The sequence below is a fragment of the Eucyclogobius newberryi genome, unplaced genomic scaffold (assembly GCF_026437365.1).
Source record: "Eucyclogobius newberryi isolate DKJ021-1_F unplaced genomic scaffold, fEucNew1.0.hap1 SCAF_14, whole genome shotgun sequence".
Taxonomy (NCBI): Eukaryota; Metazoa; Chordata; class Actinopteri; order Gobiiformes; family Gobiidae; genus Eucyclogobius; species Eucyclogobius newberryi.
In genome coordinates this window covers 2,459,664-2,478,804 of record NW_027315768.1, presented here as the reverse complement: position 1 = coordinate 2,478,804, position 19,141 = coordinate 2,459,664, and the positions used below count along the sequence as shown (strand labels likewise).

The window sequence follows — 19,141 nt, the reverse complement described above, 5'->3', positions numbered from 1 at the left end:
TATGAGGCTGAGCAAAACAATATGTCTGTTTGCCGTAACCTGACCGACCCGGTATAAAACTAGCCGACTGGAGAAAAAAAATCAGCATTTTGTTGAAAAAACGTCAAAATCTTTTATTTTTCAATTATTTCGCCGACTCACCGACCGGTCTGTCCTAAACCGCCCTGTCAAATATTTTTATCACGTTGGTAAACCTATCTTTCATCTCAAAGGACTAATAACGCACTGCACAACACATGTGAGTCTTCAGTCCTGCGTCTGTAACAAAACAGAATGCGCTAAAGTATTGTTTTATTGCCTTTTACAAGTTGGTTTGCCTCTGTCGGCGCCACTGAAGTGACCATAGTACATGTCACGCTCTATCACGGTGTGAAATTTGACTTACGCAATGCATTCTGGGATTGAAACACGCCCAGCAGCGTCATCACAACAAACATGGCGGCAACCGTGCCCCCCCCCGCTCGCCTTCGCTACCAAAATGAAGGATAGCGGCTACAAAAGGTCGATTGAAATATCTTAAAATCGTGAGATTTAGTCTCCTGATCGGGTTGATAGAGACGTTTTCCGTCATTGACTGTTGAAGCCCGACCCCTGGACTGTTGAAGCCTCTGACCCCTGGACTGTTGAAGCCTGACCCCTGGACTGTTGAAGCCCGACCCCTGGACTGTTGAAGCCTCTGACCCCTGGACTGTTGAAGCCTGACCCCTGGACTGTTGAAGCCTGACCCCTGGACTGTTGAAGCCTGACCCCTGGACTGTTGAAGCCTGACCCCTGGACTGTTGAAGCCTGACCCCTGGACTGTTGAAGCCTCTGACCCCTGGACTGTTGAAGCCTCTGACCCCTGGACTGTTGAAGCCTCTGACCCCTGGACTGTTGAAGCCCGACCCCTGGACTGTTGAAGCCTGACCCCTGGACTGTTGAAGCCCGACCCCTGGACTGTTGAAACCTGACCCCTGGACTGTTGAAACCTGACCCCTGGACTGTTAAGGCCTGACCCCTGGTGGTCACTCAGAGTCAAAAAATGGCAAAATTTAGATCTTTTTCCCCCCCTTCAAAGTAAAAAAAAAATAAGAATTTGCCTACCGTCCGACCCACTTGAAAAAGGTTGACTCGGGTTACAGCAAACAGACAATTTATTTGGGGCAGCCTAAATAGCTCCCAAAGGGCTTGTGGGAGTTTGGAATGACGCTCTCTTCACACATACAGCCTGAGCTGAGAATACACAGACTTTGCCAGAACAGAGGTAATGTGTGAATAAACAAAGAATTGATTTCCCTGCCTTTATGAACCTAGTATAATTACTAATGTAGAGAATTGTATGTGTGAATAAAGACAGAAACGTGCCGGGGAGATTCTGTGTGGGCAGAACAATGTTCTGACTGAGGCTGATGTCAATTCAATAAGAGATACAATCAATGTTAATGTGTCTCATTCCAGGCAACTACATCTCCATGGAAACAAGGAGGTGGTTCCTGATGAGATCAGTCCCTCATCAGAAAAAATACATAAAACAAATAATGCAGAATCAGCCTTTAAACATACTATTGATAACATTACTATGGCATCTAATGTTTTAGAACTGTAGCGCTGCCATTTAACCCAAGAATACCCGTGTTTGGCGCCATCTACTGGCTGCAGACTGAATTACATACAGTTTAAGATGAACATGGATTCATGATTTCAACACATTTCAAGCTGACCACTTCCTGGTCGCAGCACAACGTTATACTGATTGTGATTAAACTGCAGAAATGCTCAGAGTCTGGCAATGATTTATGAACGTGGAGCCGCGTCACAGGTGGACAAAAGTGTTGTTTACCAAAGGAGGGAGAGGATTTTCTGACCAGGATTCATCAAACTAGTGTGAATGAAGCTAAATGCTACTCCAGGTGTGCTTTTGATGAGAGGACAATGTTAGAACAGGGATAAAAGCTGTCAGTTTTTGAAAAATACAGGGAGGAAACAAAGTATTTGAACACGCAGCAATTTTGAAAACATCTGGAAATCACATTGTATGATTTTTAAATTAATACATCTGTATGTTATTGCTGCAAATAAGTATTTACCTGCCAATCAGCAAGAATTCTGTCTCTCAAAGAGCTGTTAGTCTGCCTTTAGAAAGTCCACCTCTGCTCCACTTCCTCATCTAAATGAGAAGCTCCTGTTTGAGCTCGTTAGCTGCATAAAGATCCCTGTCCAGGCCACAATCAGACAAACTCCATCTGCTGCCATGGAAGAGGCTAAAGAGGACTGTCAATCTCCCTTGGACTGGGGCTCCATGAAGATCTCACCTCGTGGGGTCAATGATGAGAAGAAAGGTGAGGAATCAGCCCAGAACTACAGGAGGAGCTGGTCATTGACCTGAAGAGAGCTGGGACCACAGTTCATTTTATTTTTAAAAGTTAAAAAAATCTTATTTTCAAAATAGAATTTAAGGCTAGAGCAAAAATCTAAATAAATACACAATTAGACATAGATTAAGCATAAAACCCCCAATTGGGTCCAGAGTCTCAAATTTGTCCATTTCCAAATTAAGTTTGAGTATGATTTTTTTTAAATTTGTCTAATATCTGGTGCCTGTCAGTCCAGTCCTTGTGATGGTCTTTTTTCCTGCCTCCAAGTTCCTCCAGGACGTTTTTGGACTTTGTAAAGTTAATGCACCAAATCCACTTTCTCCAGCTGTTCTTCCATCGCACCAGGAAAAAAGCAACACTGGGAAACACAACAACTCCTCCACTGCACATGTGCTGACCGCCTCTGACGGGTGTCTGCTGGTGAGTTAAGTCGGCTGTACAAGCGTCCAACTCGGGCGTCCGGCGCGAATTTGGACACAGCAGTGTGAACTCAGCTTAATACATGTTTAAACTCATGCATCGCACAGAAGGTTCTCCTGCTTAAGTCAGCACCACGTCCAGGCATGTCCATGAAGTTTACCAATGACCATCTGGATGATCCAGAGGATCATGGGAGAAAGTCATGTGGTCAGAGACCAGTGTTGGGAAAGTTCACTTTCTACATGAACTAGTTCAGTTCATAATTAAAAACTTTGAACTAAGTTCACAGCTCCGAAAAATTAACTAGTTCAGTTATTTTTTTCAATGTTATGCTCTGTTTCTAAATTATTTCCACAGCCCAAATACAACCACAGGCAGCAATTATTGTATTAGTTTAATGCTGCAACTATGTGCCAGATTTCATCTTCATCCAATTTTGAATCCTTCCTCAGGATTTACATTCACATTGAAGGGACAGACTTCCCCATGTGCTGTCCATTCAGCACCACACTAGCAGCAGCGGCAGCAGCAGCAGCGGCGGCAGCAGCAGCAGCGGCAGCGGCAGCAGCGGCAGCGGCAGCAGCGGCAGCGGCAGCAGCGGCAGCGGCAGCAGCGGCAGCGGCAGCAGCGGCAGCGGCAGCAGCGGCAGCGGCAGCAGCGGCAGCGGCAGCAGCAGCAGCAGTTTTCAACCCCACAGTATATTCTCAAAAACATGAGACTCCTTATAACTGGTCGTAGGGCGACTCCTGCTGCTCTGTTGCCGTCGCGTCCATGCTGCCTTTTGTTTTGATGCACATGCGCAGTGCGACAGGTGAGATCTCCATCTGCGCTATCGGCCTCTACAACTTCGGAGCTCTCACACTTGCCAGGCTCTGGTTGGGCGACATAACAGTGTGTTTTTCGCCTGGAAGTCTCTAGAAATCTAACACCTTATTGAACGAAATTAAAATGAATGAACGTGCCGTTCAGACACCAGAATGAACGCGTTCACAGTTTCGTTCTTCAGCAGTAATACAGTACGTTCAGTTCACGTTCACCAAAATTATGAACGCGTTCGAGAACTTTCGTTCAATGAACGTGTTCAGGCACAACACTGGAGGAGACCAAAATAGAACTACAAAAATGTCCTTCCCCTTTCTGTCATCCACAGCCTCATCCACATCTACAGTTTGGATTACACTCGCCGTGTTTGGAGGAAGAAGAAGGATGAGGACCATCCCAAGAACACCATCACTACTGTGAAGCATGGGGGAGGAAACATCACGCTTTGGGGGAGGAAACATCACGCTTTGGGGGAGGAAACATCACGCTTTGGGGGAGGAAACATCACGCTTTGGGGGAGGAAACATCCCGCTTTGGGGGAGGAAACATCACGCTTTGGGGGAGGAAACATCACGCTTTGGGGGAGGAAACGTCAGGCTTTGGGGGAGGAAACATCACGCTTTGGGGGAGGAAACATCCCGCTTTGGGGGAGGAAACATCACGCTTTGGGGGAGGAAACATCACGCTTTGGGGGAGGAAACATCACGCTTTGGGGGAGGAAACATCACGCTTTGGGGGAGGAAACATCACGCTTTGGGGGAGGAAACATCAGGCTTTGGGGGAGGAAACATCAGGCTTTGGGGGAGGAAACATCAGGCTTTGGGGGAGGAAACATCAGGCTTTGGGGGAGGAAACATCAGGCTTTGGGGGAGGAAACATCAGGCTTTGGGGGAGGAAACATCACGCTTTGGGGGAGGAAACATCACGCTTTGGGGGAGGAAACATCACGCTTTGGGGGAGGAAACATCACGCTTTGGGGGAGGAAACATCACGCTTTGGGGGAGGAAACATCACGCTTTGGGGGAGGAAACATCACGCTTTGGGGGAGGAAACATCACGCTTTGGGGGAGGAACCATCACGCTTTGGGGGAGGAAACATCAGGCTTTGGGGGAGGAAACATCACGCTTTGGGGGAGGAAACATCACGCTTTGGGGGAGGAAACATCACGCTTTGGGGGAGGAAACATCACGCTTTGGGGGAGGAAACATCACGCTTTGGGGGAGGAAACATCACGCTTTGGGGGAGGAAACATCACGCTTTGGGGGAGGAACCATCACGCTTTGGGGGAGGAAACATGGAGGAACCATCACGCTTTGGGGGAGGAAACATGGAGGAAACATCACGCTTTGGGGGAGGAAACATCACGCTTTGGGGGAGGAAACATCACGCTTTGGAGGAGGAAACATCACGCTTTGGGGGAGGAAACATCACGCTTTGGGGGAGGAAACATCACGCTTTGGGGGAGGAAACATCACGCTTTGGGGGAGGAACCATCACGCTTTGGGGGAGGAACCATCACGCTTTGGGGGAGGAAACATCACGCTTTGGGGGAGGAAACATGGAGGAAACATCACGCTTTGGGGGAGGAAACATGGAGGAAACATCACGCTTTGGGGGAGGAAACATCACGCTTTGGGGGAGGAAACATCACGCTTTGAGGGAGGAAACATCACGCTTTGGGGGAGGAAACATCACGCTTTGGGGGAGGAAACATCACGCTTTGGGGGAGGAAACATCACGCTTTGGGGGAGGAAACATCACGCTTTGGGGGAGGAAACATCACGCTTTGGGGGAGGAAACATCACGCTTTGGGGGAGGAAACATCACGCTTTGGGGGAGGAAACATCACGCTTTGGGGGAGGAAACATCACGCTTTGGGGGAGGAAACATCACGCTTTGGGGGAGGAAACATCACGCTTTGGGGGAGGAACCATCCCGCTTTGGGGGAGGAAACATCCCGCTTTGGGGGAGGAAACATCACGCTTTGGGGGAGGAAACATCACGCTTTGGGGGAGGAAACATCTCGCTTTGGGGGAGGAAACATCACGCTTTGGGGGAGGAAACATCACGCTTTGGGGGAGGAAACATCACGCTTTGGGGGAGGAAACATCACGCTTTGGGGGAGGAAACATCACGCTTTGGGGGAGGAAACATCACGCTTTGGGGGAGGAAACATCACGCTTTGGGGGAGGAAACATCACGCTTTGGGGGAGGAAACATCACGCTTTGGGGGAGGAACCATCACGCTTTGGGGGAGGAAACATCACGCTTTGGGGGAGGAAACATCACGCTTTGGGGGAGGAACCATCATAGAAAATGTCTGGAGGGAGATGAAACTGTGTTGCTTAGCAACAGCCCTGAAACCTGACGGATCTAGAGAAGATCTGTGTGGAGGCGTGGCCAGAATCCCTGCTGTGCAAACCTGGTCCAGAACTACAGGAAACATCTGACCTCTGGAACTGTAACAAAGGCTTCTGTACCAAATATTAACACATTTTCTCAGCTGTTCAAATACTTATAACTATAACATACAATTTTCTTTTTTTTTTTAAATCAAACAATGTGATTTCCATAATTTCTAACTGGGAAAACTTACAAAATACTTATTTTCCTTGTGTGTCCTTTACCAAAAACATGTGAACTAAAAAATTCTAAATACAATCCTCCAGATACATCTTAACAGGACACTGACCACGCACACAATTCCAATTCCCTGGGCGGCCCGAAAGTGGCTTTTCAGTCTGTGTACATTATGTTTATTAAACGAAAACAAATGCCATAAACTAAATTAGGCTGCAGATCTGCAATTCACATCATATTTATGATAACAATAATTAAAAGATTATTTTACAGTTTTTTCTCCCCAGAAATGATAGAAACATTTTGATTATTTTAAGACTCATGACAGAATTGTGAGGTCCTGATTCATGAATGGAATCATGAGATTCCTGAATCTCCAAAATGCCTGATATTTTATTGCATCATCAGCGCACTCAATATGCAAAAACATGACATCAAAATGACTCATCTGTGTTCCCAGATATGAAGTAACCATGCTCCTAATCCTGGAGCAATACTAATGGGGTACAAATGAGAACTTACGTAGGACTTCAGCCCGGAATGCATTTCTCATGGAAAGGATATGGTTTGGTGGAAGGAAGTTCCAACTGAGAACCTGATTGGCCAGTGACAGATAGCGCTGAAACACAGACGACATGTGCGCACTGAGGTTCTCTCTGCGGCTGAACTCCTGCAGCACCTCCATGGTCATGACAAAGATCTGTTGAAGAGCGTCCTCCTGCACAGCCGGACAACAGCACAGACAGAGGAGCGTCAGGACAACAGCACAGGACGAGGTCAGGATGTGTGAAGGACGAGGTCAGGGACGAGGTCAGGAGGATGTGTGAAGGACGAGGTCAGAATGTGTGAAGGACGAGGTCAGGATGTCTGAAGGACGAGGTCAGGGACAAGGTCAGGAGGATGTGTGAAGGACGAGGTCAGGGACAAGGTCAGGAGGATGTGTGAAGGACGAGGTCAGGATGTGTGATGGACGAGGTCAGGATGTGGGAAGGACGAGGTCAGAATGTGGGAAGGACGAAGTCAGGATGTGTGAAGGACGAGGTCAGAATGTGAGAAGGACGAGGTCAGGGACGAGGTCAGGATGTGTGAAGGACGAGGTCAGGGACAAGGTCAGGAGGATGTGTGAAGGACGAGGTCAGGATGTGTGATGGACGAGGTCAGGATGTGTGAAGGACGAGGTCAGGATGTGTGAAGGACGAGGTCAGGATGTGGGAAGGACGAGGTCAGGATGTGTGAAGGACGAGGTCAGAATGTGTGAGGGACGAGGTCAGGGACGAGGTCAGGATGTGTGAAGGACGAGGTCAGAATGTGTGAAGGACGAGGTCAGAATGTGTGAGGGACGAGGTCAGGGACGAGGTCAGGATGTGTGAAGGACGAGGTCAGAATGTGTGAAGGACGAGGTCAGAATGTGTGAAGGACGAGGTCAGGATGTGTGAAGGACGAGGTCAGGATGTGAGAAGGACGAGGTCAGAATGTGGGAAGGACTAGGTCAGAATGTGTGAAGGACGAGGTCAGAATGTGGGAAGGACTAGGTCAGAATGTGTCAGGGACGAGGTCAGGATGTGGGAAGGACGAGGTCAGGATGTGTGAGGGACGAGGTCAGGGACGAGGTCAGGATGTGTGAAGGACGAGGTCAGAATGTGTGAAGGACGAGGTCAGAATGTGTGAAGGACGAGGTCAGGATGTGTGAAGGACGAGGTCAGGATGTGTGAGGGACGAGGCCAGGGACGAGGTCAGAATGTGGGAAGGACGAGGTCAGAATGTGTGAAGGACGAGGTCAGAATGTGGGAAGGACGAGGTCAGGATGTGTGAGGGACGAGGTCAGGGACGAGGTCAGAATGTGGGAAGGACGAGGTCAGGATGTGTGAAGGACGAGGTCAGAATGTGAGAAGGACGAGGTCAGGATGTGTGAAGGACGAGGTCAGAATGTGAGAAGGACGAGGTCAGAATGTGTGAAGGACGAGGTCAGGATGTGTGAGGGACGAGGTCAGGATGTGTGAGGGACGAGGTCAGGGACGAGGTCAGAATGTGTGAAGGACGAGGTCAGAATGTGTGAGGGACGAGGTCAGAATGTGTGAGGGACGAGGTCAGAATGTGTGAAGGACGAGGTCAGGATGTGTGAGGGACGAGGTCAGAATGTGGGAAGGACGAAGTCAGGATGTGTGAAGGACGAGGTCAGGATGTGTGAAGGACGAGGTCAGAATGTGAGAAGGACGAGGTCAGAATGTGTGAAGGACGAGGTCAGGATGTGTGAGGGACGAGGTCAGGGACGAGGTCAGGATGTGTGAAGGACGAGGTCAGGATGTGGGAAGGACGAGGTCAGGATGTGTGAGGGACGAGGTCAGGGACGAGGTCAGGATGTGTGAAGGACGAGGTCAGGGACGAGGTCAGAATGTGGGAAGGACGAGGTCAGAATGTGTGAAGGACGAGGTCAGAATGTGGGAAGGACGAGGTCAGAATGTGTGAAGGACAAGGTCAGGATGTGTGAGGGACGAGGTCAGGATGTGTGAAGGACGAGGTCAGGATGTGGGAAGGACGAGGTCAGGATGTGTGAAGGACGAGGTCAGGATGTGTGAGGGACGAGGCCAGGGACGAGGTCAGAATGTGGGAAGGACGAGGTCAGAATGTGTGAAGGACGAGGTCAGAATGTGGGAAGGACGAGGTCAGGATGTGTGAGGGACGAGGTCAGGGACGAGGTCAGAATGTGGGAAGGACGAGGTCAGGATGTGTGAAGGACGAGGTCAGAATGTGAGAAGGACGAGGTCAGGATGTGTGAAGGACGAGGTCAGAATGTGAGAAGGACGAGGTCAGAATGTGTGAAGGACGAGGTCAGGATGTGTGAGGGACGAGGTCAGAATGTGTGAAGGACGAGGTCAGAATGTGTGAGGGACGAGGTCAGAATGTGTGAGGGACGAGGTCAGAATGTGTGAAGGACGAGGTCAGGATGTGTGAGGGACGAGGTCAGAATGTGGGAAGGACGAAGTCAGGATGTGTGAAGGACGAGGTCAGGATGTGTGAAGGACGAGGTCAGAATGTGAGAAGGACGAGGTCAGAATGTGTGAAGGACGAGGTCAGGATGTGTGAGGGACGAGGTCAGGGACGAGGTCAGGATGTGTGAAGGACGAGGTCAGGATGTGGGAAGGACGAGGTCAGGATGTGTGAGGGACGAGGTCAGGGACGAGGTCAGGATGTGTGAAGGACGAGGTCAGGGACGAGGTCAGAATGTGGGAAGGACGAGGTCAGAATGTGTGAAGGACGAGGTCAGAATGTGGGAAGGACGAGGTCAGGATGTGTGAAGGACAAGGTCAGGATGTGTGAGGGACGAGGTCAGGGACGAGGTCAGAATGTGGGAAGGACGAGGTCAGGATGTGTGAGGGACGAGGTCAGGGACGAGGTCAGAATGTGGGAAGGACGAGGTCAGAATGTGGGAAGGACGAGGTCAGAATGTGGGAAGGACGAGGTCAGGATGTGGGAAGGACGAGGTCAGGATGTGTGAAGGACGAGGTCAGGATGTGTGAGGGACGAGGTCAGGGACGAGGTCAGAATGTGGGAAGGACGAGGTCAGAATGTGTGAAGGACGAGGTCAGAATGTGGGAAGGACGAGGTCAGGATGTGTGAGGGACGAGGTCAGGGACGAGGTCAGGATGTGTGAAGGACGAGGTCAGAATGTGGGAAGGACGAGGTCAGAATGTGGGAAGGACGAGGTCAGGATGTGTGAGGGACGAGGTCAGGGACGAGGTCAGAATGTGTGAAGGACGAGGTCAGGATGTGTGAAGGACGAGGTCAGAATGTGTGAAGGACGAGGTCAGGACGTGTGAAGGACGAGGTCAGAATGTGTGAAGGACGAGGTCAGGATGTGTGAGGGACGAGGTCAGGATGTGTGAAGGACGAGGTCAGAATGTGGGAAGGACGAGGTCAGGACGTGTGAAGGACGAGGTCAGGATGTGTGAAGGACGAGGTCAGGATGTGTGAAGGACGAGGTCAGAATGTGGGAAGAACGAGGTCAGGATGTGGGAAGGACGAGGTCAGGATGTGGGAAGGACGAGGTCAGGATGTGTGAGGGACGAGGTCAGGGACGAGGTCAGGATGTGTGAAGGACGAGGTCAGGGACGAGGTCAGAATGTGGGAAGGACGAGGTCAGAATGTGGGAAGGACGAGGTCAGAATGTGGGAAGGACGAGGTCAGGATGTGTGAGGGACGAGGTCAGGGACGAGGTCAGGATGTGTGAAGGACGAGGTCAGAATGTGTGAAGGACGAGGTCAGAATGTGTGAAGGACGAGGTCAGGACGTGTGAAGGACGAGGTCAGAATGTGTGAAGGACGAGGTCAGGATGTGTGAAGGACGAGGTCAGAATGTGGGAAGGACGAGGTCAGGATGTGGGAAGGACGAGGTCAGGATGTGTGAAGGACGAGGTCAGGATGTGGGAAGGACGAGGTCAGAATGTGTGAAGGACGAGGTCAGGATGTGTGAAGGACGAGGTCAGAATGTGTGAGGGACGAGGTCAGGGACGAGGTCAGGATGTGTGAAGGACGAGGTCAGAATGTGTGAAGGACGAGGTCAGAATGTGTGAGGGACGAGGTCAGGGACGAGGTCAGGATGTGTGAAGGACGAGGTCAGAATGTGTGAAGGACGAGGTCAGAATGTGTGAAGGACGAGGTCAGGATGTGTGAAGGACGAGGTCAGGATGTGAGAAGGACGAGGTCAGAATGTGGGAAGGACTAGGTCAGAATGTGTGAAGGACGAGGTCAGAATGTGGGAAGGACTAGGTCAGAATGTGTCAGGGACGAGGTCAGGATGTGGGAAGGACGAGGTCAGGATGTGTGAGGGACGAGGTCAGGGACGAGGTCAGGATGTGTGAAGGACGAGGTCAGAATGTGTGAAGGACGAGGTCAGAATGTGTGAAGGACGAGGTCAGGATGTGTGAAGGACGAGGTCAGGATGTGAGAAGGACGAGGTCAGAATGTGGGAAGGACTAGGTCAGAATGTGTCAGGGACGAGGTCAGGATGTGGGAAGGACGAGGTCAGGATGTGTGAGGGACGAGGTCAGGGACGAGGTCAGGATGTGAGAAGGACGAGGTCAGGATGTGAGAAGGACGAGGTCAGGATGTGGGAAGGACGAGGTCAGGGACGAGGTCAGGATGTGTGAAGGACGAGGTCAGAGTGTGTGAAGGACGAGGTCAGGGACGAGGTCAGGATGTGTGAGGGACGAGGTCAGAATGTGTCAGGGACGAGGTCAGGATGTGAGAAGGACGAGGTCAGAATGTGAGAAGGACGAGGTCAGGATGTGAGAAGGACGAGGTCAGGATGTGGGAAGGACGAGGTCAGGATGTGGGAAGGACGAGGTCAGGATGTGGGAAGGACGAGGTCAGAATGTGTCAGGGACGAGGTCAGGATGTGGGAAGGACGAGGTCAGGATGTGAGAAGGACGAGGTCAGAATGTGGGAAGGACTAGGTCAGAATGTGTCAGGGACGAGGTCAGGATGTGGGAAGGACGAGGTCAGGATGTGTGAGGGACGAGGTCAGGGACGAGGTCAGGATGTGAGAAGGACGAGGTCAGGATGTGAGAAGGACGAGGTCAGGATGTGGGAAGGACGAGGTCAGGGACGAGGTCAGGATGTGTGAAGGACGAGGTCAGAGTGTGAGAAGGACGAGGTCAGGATGTGAGAAGGACGAGGTCAGGATGTGGGAAGGACGAGGTCAGGATGTGAGAAGGACGAGGTCAGAAGGTCAGACCTGGAAGAGGCGCTTGCAGCTCCCGTGGAACTCCATGCTGAGGCCGATGCTGCTGGTCTTGCTGGAGCTGGAGAACTCACTGAGCAGAGCTGTGAGGATGGAGCAGGCCAGGGTTTGCTGCACACACAAGGTACAAAAAGCTCAAAAAAGACTGGAGACTGTGGTTGACTAACGACACGTCCTGTGCATCAATTCATTGACTCGCACAAAAATATACATATAAAACTATATATAGACAAATCAATAGCATCTTCATAAATCTGATTAAACTGTCGAGTCACCCCCAAATCTCCAGCCAACTCAATCTGTGCATTTTCCTTTCTGTTGTTGTGCACAAAAAGACATACAATTCTAATTAAATAATTAGTTGATCAGCAATATATTTGGTCAGCTAAGACACCATCGACATCGATCAACCGAAAGGACTAACTGACCACAGCCGCCAAAGCACCACAAAACTAAGGCCCGCTTGATTTTTTTCAGACTTCCTATAAGTGATCTGTTCTTCTGTATCTGCCTCTGGATCTACCTGCGTTGCACCAATGAAATTTCCCCATGTGGGACAATAAAGGAATATCTTATCTTATCTTATCTTATGGAAGAATAATAAACCCAGTTTCTCCATCATGAAAACATGTCTGCCCCAATCAGACTGTGCTCTGTACATGGTTCATACTGTACATGGTTCATACTGTATGCAGTGTTTCCCCCAGGATTTCAGAAGGGCGTAGTGGGATTTCAGAAGGGCGTAGTGGGATTTCAGAAGGGCGTAGTGGGATTTCAGAAGGGCGTAGTGGGATTTCAGAAAGGCGTAGTGGGATTTCAGAAGGGCGTAGTGGGATTTCAGAAGGGCGTAGTGGGATTTCAGAAGGGCGTAGTGGGATTTCAGAAGGGCGTAGTGGGATTTCAGAAGGGCGTAGTGGGATTTCAGAAGGGCGTAGTGGGATTTCAGAAGGGCGTAGTGGGATTTCAGAAGGGCGTAGTGGGATTTCAGAAAGGGCGTAGTGGGATTTTAAAGGGCAAACCTCCTACAAAGAGCACATAGCGACTCCTTGAAAGAGGCACAAACAAATAAAGAATATAACTTTATCAACAACCATGTATTTATGTACATGCTATATTTGTGGTGGGAAGTGCCACAAGTCAATAAAGGTATCTATATTTCAATTATTGAAGTGCTGTGAATTTGGTGACCCTACATCCAATAATAAAAAAGTTATTGAAGATTGATATCCATAATTCATCATAAAAACATGTATGCTTCTGATGGGTAAGATAAAGGTTATAGTAGATATATATTGTCATTATTGACCCTCTATCAAATATTTAAAAGCTATTGAAGATTAATTTTCATATTACATCATATTCCATAAATAAAGCTTCATATGGTAAAATAAAGGTTGCTGTGGCGTCCATTGTGGTGTATTCATTGTGTTATTCAAATTGTATCGCTCTATTAAATGTTCCATTCCAGCTATAAAATGTTTCCATTTTTGGTTTTGCTATTTGATGACGGTCCCTAGGCACTCGTCTCGGCTCCAGCTGCACATTTGATCACGGTCCCTAAGTACTCGTCTCGGCTCCAGCTGCACATTTGATCACGGTCCCTAAGTACTCGTCTCGGCTCCGGCTGCACATTTGATGACGGTCCCTAAGCACTCGTCTCGGCTCCGGCTGCACATTTGATGACGATCCCTAAGCACGCGCCTCGGCTCCGGCTGCACATTTGATGACGATCCCTAAGCACGCGCCTCGGCTCCGGCTGCCCATTTGATGACGGTCCCTAAGCACGCGTCTCAGCTCCTGCTGCACATTTGATCACGGTCCCTAAGCACTCGTCGCACATTTGGAGCAGTGTAATTTGCTGCGCCCAAAATACGCATCTGATTTATAGAAACGAGATTGTGTCGCTTGGCAGTGTAAATGAGTATTTTGGCATGTGGTGGATCTATGAAGACGTGTTTAGGACCTATTGACCTCGGAGGTCCTAATCTGTGACGGTAACTTTACCAAACTATCGGCCGCTATGCACAGCTGATACATTAAGGGCAGTGTCGCGGCTTTTGATTGATTCAGGATAAGGGCGTATTGGCCCGCTACGCTAAATAGGGCTGGGGGAAACACTGGTTATATGGTATATGGTTCACATGAAAAATGCTCACAGCTGCAGGGTTCCCACTGCTGATCAGCTGGCCCACTTCATGGAGAACACTTTTGCAGCTGGTGGACTTGTCCAAAGAGCCTCTCTTCACGATGACCGCCACTGCAAGCAGGATCTGCTCTCGCACGTACTTCTGCAGACTGAACACCACAGAGTCAACTCCCATGTGAAAGAGCACTGGAGACAAATCAGTTCAACACTTCAAATAAACAAAATTACATGTCAAAAGGTTAAACTGAGATCTTTTATAGGACATTTTTCCTCTAGATTGAAGAAATGATAAAGGATACTTGATGGAGTGCGTGGCTGCAGAAAGTACACATGGCTTATGATCTGTTTCCAAACGTGTACCAGTGTGGTGGCTGTGTGAGGTGCACTGTGTGGTGGCTGTGTGAGGTGCACTGTGTGGTGGCTGTGTGAGGTGCACTGTGTGGTGGCTGTGTGAGGTGCACTGTGTGAGCTGTGAGAAGACGTACTTGGGCCTCTGTAGGACGTAGGTCAGGAGGAAAGTGCGCAGGGACTCAATGCTACTCTTCTCCAGAAGGATCCACTCCCGGACCACCGCCTCCATGATCGCTGTTGCTGCCTGGAACAGCACGTAGTCCACCTTACTGCTCTCTGACCATTGGGTAAAAGTAGAAAAAGAAAAATACCCTATTATTATCTTATTATTATCTCCGTTTGGGCGGCACAATGCTTTTCTTTTTTCTCTCAAAATTTTGATTACACTCATTTTGACCACATTTCTTACATTTAACCAACAGCTCACATATTTCCTCTTAATAAACAACTCATTAAATGTTTTTCAGTCAGGTTTTAGACCTCATCACAGCACTGAGACAGCTGTTGTCATGGTGACAAATGACATCCGCCTGAACACTGACACGGGCAAAGCTTCAGTCTTAATTCTGTTGATCTGATGCTGCTTTTGACACTGTCGATCATGGGATCCTCTTACAGAGACTAGAGGACTGGGTGGGCATCACTGGCCCCGCCCTAAACTGGTTAAGGTCCTATCTGGAAGACAGGAAGTACTTTGTGTCTCACACCACACGCCCTTGACGTGTGGGGTGCCCCCAAGGGTCAATACTTTGACCCCTTCTGTTCTACCTCTACATGTTGCCGTTAGGTCAGCTGATACGCAGCGAAAATGTGTCCTATCACAATGATGCAGACGAGCAGGCTTTTAGATAGAGAGCCGTCTTCCCGTATTTTGGACGGGGTATTTTGAAATGTGGACGGGCATTTTCGAGTGCAAGGACTTTTTTGTATTAATAAATCTCTAGAAAAGGGAATATTATCATTAAATCGGGCCGGGAAGCGTTTGACGATAGTCCGCCATGACAGTTTACCGTTTCCACGTGAAAATTTGCATGCTGCGCGCTGATTGGTCGAAACAATTTGTGTGCTTGGCTCTGATTGGCTGCCGAGCCGTGGTCCGGAGAATGCCGAAGCTACGCATTTGTTTGCGCAATTTGAAAGAATTTCATCGAAACCTCGGAAGAATGGAAGAAGGAAGCAAGGGATCCTTTCAAAAGCAGATCATACATTTTTGTGTGGCCAAATACCAGGTAAAATACGGCGTGATACGCCGCTCCTAAGAGGCGGAGTGTGATCATCCACGGCCGCACGGCCGTGAGGCCCAAGGGAATCTGTGTTTCAGTTTTATGCAGCTAAAATCTGGAACATTCTTCCTGAAGATGTGAGACAGGTTCTACTCTGACAATGTTCAAACTAAGATAAAAACAGTTTTGTTTAGCTTGTGACCGTGACAGTGTGGTGACAGTGTGGTGAAAGTGTGGTGACAGTGTGGTGACAGTGTGGTGACAGTGTGGTGACAGTGTGGTGACAGTGTGGTGACAGTGTGGTGACAGTGTGGTGACAGTGTGGTGACAGTGTGGTGACAGTGTGGTGACAGTGTGGTGACAGTGTGGTGACAGTGTGGTGAGGTACCTAGGATGTGTTTGCACACAGCAAACGGGGACTTGGACTTCCTGAAGGCCAGGAAGACGTGCTCCGCATGCTGCCTCTGCTCTGTGCTGACCATGGAGGGCGGAGCCTAGGAAGCAATGGTAAAGTTAAACATTCATGTGAAAGAAACATTTCAAACTCAATTTCGATGGTAAGGAATATGGTCCATGTATCATTGGTTCAATTGATTTTCAATTAAAAGGTTAATTTTATTTTACATTTGTCATTTTGATTCATGAAAGGAAAATATGCAAAATTATTAGATTTTAATCCATGTAAGATTTGTTCAATGGATTTATTTTTTTTCCATCTGATCCCAAAATTGAAAAAACAAATTGATCTAGAGCCTCAAAGCTAATGAACCTTTATTTGTTTTGTGCAGCACAGGGTGGGTTTACATGCAAACAAACGTGATGCACTCTGTGGTGGTGTTGATGTCCTTCCCATGTGGGTCATAAAGCTCAGTCCAGACAGTGGTGCTGAAACAGTCCCTCAGAGCCTCCTCACTCTCAGCAGACCACCTCCTCACCACACGGGGCACCACAGGCTGCCTGCGCACGATGGGTTCATACACAGGCCTCAGATGTACAAGGTTGTGGTCCGAGCTGCCCAGGGGAGGGAGGGGGGAGGAGGAATAAGCCTCCTTGGTGTTGGCAAAAAACAAGTTCAATGTTCTATTGTCTCTGGTGGGGCAGGTAACATACTGGGTGTATGTTGGTAGAACAGAAGAGGGAGGAGCGTGGTTAAAGTCACCAGAGACGAGGAAGAGAGCCTGTGGATGCTGTGTTTGCAGCTACAAGTGCAGGAGAGCAGTGCTTCACAAGCATTATCGGCATTGGCAGACGGGGCCACATAGACTGCGATCAAAATCACATGTGAGAACTCCCGGGGCAGATAATATGGCCTCATGCCAATAGCCAATAGTTCAATGTCTTTACACAGCTGCTCTCTCACCGTCTTTATCTTTATATAAATATAAAGGGTTAACATAAATATATTTATATATCAATACGAGTTTACCAATGAGTTTCCCAATAGAGGTGAAAAAAATAAAAATAAATGAATGTTTTTATTTTATTTTTTTATTGGTATAATAATACATACATCTAACAAAATGCGCATCCAAAACTGCCGAAAAAACTGGCTCTTGACTGTCTTTGCGCATGTGAATTGTAAACACAAGCTCTGGCTCTTTCCTAAGTCCCACCCACCGTTCAAAAGCTTGGCTCATTGGCTAGAATAATATGTCAATCAAAATGTTCTACGTTATCTTAAGCCAAAGCTATGTACATGTAAACAACATGAACGCATGCATCGGAAGCGGTGCATTTTTTCCCCGGAGGCTGTAAAAAACAAACCCGTGGACAAAAAAAATGTTCTCATTCTGTAGGTAACAGTCTCAAGAAAAGATCGATGCCAAACACAATCTTATAAGTCAAACAGGCCATTTGCTATGGATGGAGAAATGCGCCAGACGAGCCTTAATCCTGAATATTTTCACAGAAGAAAACTTTGTTTTACGTTTCGAAATCGGAAAACTTCAAATGTGTGAAGGACGTGGATTCAAGTGGATATCGTTTTTCTGTGGATTATTACGGACAAAACGAGTCCGCTTACTGAAGGACTGAACGCCGATGAGGCCGCCATCGTTTGCAAAACAGGTAAGACATTTTGATGAAATGTTGAGACTTTATGACTATTGGTAATTGCTTATTGGGGCGTATTGATGTAAATCAATGACATATTCATTTTGTTGAGAAAATAATCTTTAAAATAATGTATAACTTGCTGGTATTGACAACGAAAATAAAAGTGATGATGTAATAGAAATGTTAAAGTCTGGTTTTCACCCGCGCGGGCGTGAACAGGTTAATCCGATACATTCAGACACTTTACTCCCGGAGAAATTGGCCTTCAGATTATGAGATTGTGTAATCGCACTGAAACTAGACAAGGCTTGTGCGCATGCTCCACGACCCACGCTGACCTATGACCCCGGAACACAACCATACAAAGAAGAACACAACCATACAAAGAAGAACACAACCATACAAAGAAGAACACAACCATACAAAGAAGAACACAACCATACAAAGAAGAACACAACCATACAAAGAAGAACACAACCATACAAAGAAGAACACAACACCAGGGTCAGCAGCACTTTATCTGCACAATAACGCGGACGTTACATACGAGATGAACAAAACTGTGAGTGCTGCTGTTCTAAAATGCACATGACAGTTGTTTATATGAGGCACAAAAGGTCAACCAGAATGGGGGGGGCCTATTAGTCCGCATATCGCCACCTAGTGTTAGGAGGACGACACGTTCTTGTCAGGACTTGGACTTTCTGGTCTGCATGTAAACTGGACAAGGACAGAGCTTGTCCAAGACCTCAAAACCAAATGTTATTAAAAAAAAAACGCTTTTTTGGTTTGCATGTGACACACCGAGTGAAGGTTCTGTGCCAACAGTCGTGCTCGAGCGAAAAGACCGAGCTACAGATCATGTGATCCCCACACTGAGTGTCCAGGAACGCAGAGGGCTCAAGAGGCCTGGCACCGGGACAACTGCAGTCATCGCCACGGACCGACAAGTGTCCAGAAACAACTCTGCCCCAGTCCTGGACACAGCTCTGGACACAGCTCTGGACACAGCTCTGGACACAGCTCAGGACACAGCTCAGGACACAGCTCTGGACACAGCTCTGGACACAGCTCAGGACACAGCTCAGGACACAGCTCAGGACACAGCTCAGGACACAGGTCCAGGACACAACTCTGGACACAACTCTGGACACAACTCTGGACACAACTCTGGACACAACTCTGGACACAACTCTGGACACAACTCTGGACACAACTCTGGACACAACTCTGCCCCAGTCTAGGACACAGCTTTGGACACAGCTTTGGACACAGCTCTGGACACAGCCCTGGACACAGCCCTGGACACAGCCCTGGACACAGCCCTGGACACAGCCCAGGACACAGCCCTGGACACAGCCCAGGACACAGCCCAGGACACAGCCCAGGACACAGCCCAGGACACAGCCCAGGACACAGCCCAGGACACAGCTCAGGACACAGCTCAGGA

The 19,141-nt window shown here is 48.7% G+C and overlaps 1 protein-coding gene across 1 annotated transcript in view; it reads right to left on the bottom strand.

Annotated features, from left to right (window-relative positions):
- xpo4 (exportin 4) overlaps nt 1-19,141 on the bottom strand; it is a 62,194-nt gene that overhangs the window by 41,650 nt on the left and 1,403 nt on the right. Inside the window, 5 exon segments of the mRNA XM_072444164.1 lie at nt 6,742-6,895; nt 11,911-12,027; nt 14,073-14,211; nt 14,548-14,689; nt 16,025-16,130. Coding sequence (XP_072300265.1) covers nt 6,742-6,895; nt 11,911-12,027; nt 14,073-14,211; nt 14,548-14,689; nt 16,025-16,130 — 658 coding nt within the window.